Genomic DNA, 5328 nt, shown 5'->3' on the forward strand with positions numbered 1-5328 from the left:
ATTATTCTCGTTGCAACGCGGAGATGCGCCTTCCTTCGCCGCCACCCCCGGAATCTCGCCGAGATGCGACTGGGCGAGGGGGTGTACCCGTGTTTGGGTGTTTTTTCTTTTTTTTATGGTGTGTGTGGGGGGAGAGCTGGTTTTGGTACGTGGAAAGCAAATTTTCACGGTGTTTTCGCCGTTCTGTCATATAATAGGCTGGTAGAAAATGCATTCCCCGGGGGCAAGGGGGAGCGTGCGGTTAGCTGGAAGAGTTCTTAGAATAGGTGCTCTGTGCATAAAGAGAGGGAGGAGACTTGAACATCAATTCGGAGAGCGCTTTAGCATGAAAAAAGGCTTGAGAAGGAACACGGAAACTGGGTGAAAAGGTTTGGGTGATGGATCTGAGCTAGAGAGGATGAGAAGTCGGTGCCCTTGTGAAACGGCTAAATTCCTGCATGGCAAAGCACGTCATTACAAAGGTTGGAGCGGTGATGAGTCGGAGTTGTGAACAGGCTGAGGAGAGTTGGCATTAATCGGCTTGGGAAATCAATAAGTGATGGACTCGCACTTAACTGCATTTCTGTTCCTTTATTTCAGCGAGGCTGAGCTCTGTGGGAGCGCAAACACAAGTGAAAGATGCCAGTGGTGTGGCCGACGCTTCTGGATCTCAGCAGAGATGAATGCAAGAGGATCCTTCGCAAACTGGGTACAGTAAGATACAATTTGTGGGTCTGTATGTTTGCCGTTTTAAGATTTGCCTGCCTGCTGCTTCCATGAAAGACTTTAGTATGTCGACAGTCAACTTACAAGTCATTTCCTGCGTTTTGCATGTGTCATTGGTTTGACCGCCCTGGCTTCAGATGTTGTTTGGCAGATGCTCTCTGCCTGAGCAGAAGGAATAGAGCAGAATCGGTTTGGTTGGGTCACATCTCTTCTGGTTGCCCTAGTCCGTCTCTACTTTGGTGTTGCAGTGATGCACTGCTGTTCTTCTAACACCTGTTAGCATGCAGCAGGGTGCTCTGGGAGAAGACGGTCTTCATTTGTTCTTCAATTCTGTATTAGACACCTTTTGGTACCAAAAAAAAAAAATTCATGGAATCCTGGTGTATCTGGCACTGTGGGACTCCGTTCAATTCATAAATTTCCTATTGTAAAGACTTGAAAGCAGGAGGGAGAAAATTGTGATGGTTTGTGATTTGCAGTTACACAAATTATTAAGAAAGTGTGAAAAGAGTGATCTCAACAGTCATAAGAACAGGAGCTCTTTGCATTGTTTCACGTGTAGTTTAATATCTGCAACCCTTGCCCCATAGATATATTTCAAGAGATTTTTGGTTTTGTGCTCTCCTTATAAATAGATGCGTACAAGGAGATGTGCTTTTGTGTTTTGGAAGGTAATAAAGGTATTTGCCCTTTCCTCATACATCCACCTTTGGAGACCACAGGAGTGAGAACCCATTGTTAGACCATTGATCTGATCTGGCACAGTCATTTTTGAGTTCTTGGAGCTGAATTTCTTCTAATTTAACTGGCAAAAAACCCTTAACTAAATGTTGCATAATAGAAGGGAAGGAAAAAGCCTTTAGATTTCTTTTCAGATGTTCTTCTTAGGAGCATAATCCAGGAGGTGACCTCAGGAAGAATGTTGAGACTCCCTGTAACTTCCTGTGACCGACAAGTCACGGTTTTTCTTGTTCTCAGCATACTTGAGTGTTAAAAGACAGTGTGCTGTACTTCTTCACCATGCCGAGGTTCTCATACCTGATGAAACCATCCACTCTCTCTTCTGAGAGCTGAGAATTTGTTCTCCCTTGCTTTGCCCTTTGCATTTCATTTCATTTCTTGGGAATCTGGGATTTGCGTTCAGTTGAATTGAACTGCGATGTCACACATGACATCGCAATTAAAGTGACAGCCCACGGTCTTAGGCAAGGCTCAAGAAGTACAAAAACTAGGACAAAGTTCAGGGTGCCAAACGATTTGGACTGAATCTGTGCTACTCAATTTTGTTAACGTAGCTTTGCTGGCGAAGACTGTGGAAAAAAAAAAACCCAAACCTTCCGTCCCAGCTGGCGGCCGTGCACTGGCACAACCTCGCTGATGCTGCTGAGCCAAACAGAACTGCAGCTACACCTCCTTCAATGACATAACCTAGGCTGACAGGGGAAAAAAAAAAATCAATCTTTTTTCGTTGGCATGAGCAGTGTCCCCACAAGGGGGCCCTGCCAGCCACAGCGGATCCGAGCCTGAAGCAGCCCCGGCTGTTCAGGATAAAGGAGTCCTCGGTGGAGGGGGAAGGAGCACGGGCGGTGTCTAACGCTCATCTCCCACAATGTTCAGCTGCTTTACAGAGTCCCACTTCCCAGCTCTCAGCCCAACCCCTCATTTGTTGCCTGTTCAGCGTTAGCGAGGTGCTCTGTCACAAGTGGAATGCTGAGGTGTGCGGTACCTGCTGGTGTTCTGCGGCATTCGCTGTTTATAACCGGTGATATAAAGGGGATTGACTTCTTGGAACTGAATTTCTTTTTATTTAGTTAAGGTTTTTTTGCCAGTTAAATGTTGCGTAATATTAGAAGGGAAGTAAAAGCCCTTAGATTTCTTTTCAGACTTTCTTCTGAGGAGCATAAAACACACTTTCCTTACACTTGAAATAGTGTTATTTATTTATGAAACCTATTTTGGTTGCTTGGTATGTGTTTTGTGTTGGAAGGAGAGCACGCCAGTTATAGGCATAAGAGTGAGGAAGCTGGTTACAGCTGTTTTGTAATCTTTAGTAGCTTCCAAAAGCCAGAATGTGCGTTTTTAAAGCTGTGGTGTAGAGAATATCTATTAAAAATGCAGAAAATAGAAAATCAATCCTTGCTAAATAATTATATGATCGTCTCTGAGAATTATGTTGTTAACAGAGAAAAATAATTAGTATCTCAAATATTGTAACATGGTTGTCTAAATAAACATTGGTGTTAGTAATAACCATTGCACTAATTAGCAGATGTTTTATAACTGAAGCTGTAAACCTTCCTGTAGGTCACTCAGCATCCTGCCCAGGCTGCATCGTTACCAGAGCTGCTCTGCTTTGTGTCTGCCTGCTGGGTCAGGAGAGCATGACTTCTTTTCAGCACAATTCCTTGATTTGATTTGTAAATTAGCTCTTTGGAATCCTAAACCCGAAAGCTTTTCACACTGGCCTCCTTTGGAGGTGTTGGGTTTTGCCCTGCCCCTTTTTATTCTTGCTTGTGGGTAACTGGGATCTGTTGGTATGGGGGTGCTGAGTGAAATTATCAAAAGAATTGGTATGTCTGGTTTAAAGCATGAGTTTCCATAACATTTCCTTAAATGAAGCTTAGAGTAGCCAGTCATTCTTTGGCAAATCAGCAGACTCCAATATTTGCACTGGGTGTATTTTCACCCGGCTTAGTAGGACAAAATTCAGAAGTTTCAGGAGCCTTTATTCTGATTCTTAAACCACTGATGGCATGACGTTTACAAAGGTCACCTGGAACTATCAAATTACCTTAAATTAGAGTCGTATTTTTGTGAGTTAATCTTCACAATGATTCTACACTAGCCATCCAGTCAATCTTTTCTTTTGTGTGGAGCAGGTTTAATTTAAGTTGTTGCCTTCTTTCCAAATTCAGGCAGTTGTACCTATCCAGTAAATGGGCGTAAAAGATGATGGAGATCATATTCAACGAACTAGAGCTGATGTTCTCCATGCTAAGTGAGGAAAGGTGTTAACAAACAAATCAATTGCTCTTTTGATAATGTATTTTTTTTTCAAGCTGAGCTTTTCCATGGAACTTTTAATCATGATACGTGTTCAAGATTTTCTTCTGCATCTAGAGAATTCTGTGCTCCTCTCCAAATTGGTAGTCTGATTCTTCAAGCTTTCTGGCTGAACTGTCAGCTCAGAGAGAGCTCGAAATACTCATTTGGGTTTATAAACCAGATAATCCTCTGTGATGATACAGTTGTTTCATAGAAAAGCTGCACGCTGGAGAGTAATTGACTGTGAGAGTTTGAAATCACCAGTCTCTTGAAAAGCACTAAATGTTGGCAAGACATGTTCCTCTTAATGATTTTGCAAATTAATAGAATGCTGTCAGTAATACTGAAAATAACGAAATTTTTTTTTTGCTGTGAGCATTAAATAGAAACTGTTTGCTCTAATTCTTCAGAACTGGAGGCCTATGCAGGTGTCATCAGTGCCTTACGTGCACAGGGAGACCTTACAAAGGAGAAGAAGGATCTTCTTGGAGAACTCTCTAAAGTGCTCAGGTAACCCTGACCTTTTCAAGATACGACCAGGTGACCGGTATCAAAATAAGACCCGGTCTTTTGAGGTATTGGATGCTTTTTCTATCACTGGTATCGTAAAGCCAATCTTAATTTAATGAGGTAATTTTTTATCTTTTGGGGTTTAATTCCTATTCTGTGTTGAGTTCTTAATAAGGAAAACAACTGCACTTCTGTGGTCGAAGCTTTGCTGTCTTGTTGGTGTTTTGTGAGATAGTGAGAGTTAAAAGGGTTACAGCTGGTTCACAAGTGTGTGCTAGCTTTGGGTTTCATCAAAGTAGGACTTCAAGGGCTTTGGGCCCAATAAAGAGAAGGAACACCTCATGTTCCATGCAAATTCTTCTACCATGTGCTTTAAATTTACTTCTCTCATGAGGAGGTTGGATCCTGGCTGTTTTGCAGGGGTACCCTGTGAGCAGTATAGTTCTTTCTGTTCTCCAGTAATATTTTTGAACAATAATCCAGTCATTCTTTCTCACTACGATAGCAAAAGTCGAGTGTCAGTCTCTTCAATGTGAATCCCATCTCCTGAGTAGGTTATTCATAAGTTTAATTTTAGTTGGAAGTTTTAGATAAATGTTCATGTCTCCCTCTGACTAAAATCTATTGCTGTTTTTTTTAATAGTATTTCAACAGAGCGACACCGCGCTGAAGTTCGGAGAGCAGTGAATGATGAACGGCTAACGACTATTGCACACAAGTAAGTTACGGGTCATTTTCGATGCCATTTCCAGAGGTACCCTTTGGAAAATCCATTATGCCTTAACTGAACGATAGAACTGGGAAGATTGATGGTGGTTTAAAGCACAGCAGTGTATGGATAAAGGAATTACTGTATCAGATTTCCATCACGGAACTGGAAACAGTTGTTTAGTACCATTGCATTTCGAATCTGGACGTATCCCATTCACTGTACAAGAAACAGTCTTTTGTCAGGAAGAGCTTCTAGGACAAAATAGAGAAATTTTTTGTTTTACCTTTAATTTTATTTAAATCCCTTTGAGAAGGTTATATTGTGAGGAACTTCATAAGAGAGACAAAGGGAGGGAA

General features: G+C 41.9%; 1 protein-coding gene across 1 annotated transcript in view; it reads left to right on the forward strand.

Moving 5' to 3' along the window:
* Positions 1–618: 618 nt before the first annotated feature.
* LOC104490582 (chromosome unknown open reading frame, human C11orf30) overlaps positions 619–5328 on the forward strand; it is a 38194-nt gene continuing 33484 nt past the window's right edge. Inside the window, exons 1-3 of the mRNA XM_010132884.1 lie at positions 619–688; positions 4161–4260; positions 4904–4978. Of these exons, the coding sequence (XP_010131186.1) occupies positions 619–688; positions 4161–4260; positions 4904–4978 (245 nt within the window). The remainder of the gene's footprint in view (positions 689–4160; positions 4261–4903; positions 4979–5328) is intronic.

This window comes from Buceros rhinoceros, unplaced genomic scaffold (assembly GCF_000710305.1).
Source record: "Buceros rhinoceros silvestris isolate BGI_N320 unplaced genomic scaffold, ASM71030v1 scaffold11763, whole genome shotgun sequence".
NCBI lineage: Eukaryota > Metazoa > Chordata > Aves > Bucerotiformes > Bucerotidae > Buceros > Buceros rhinoceros.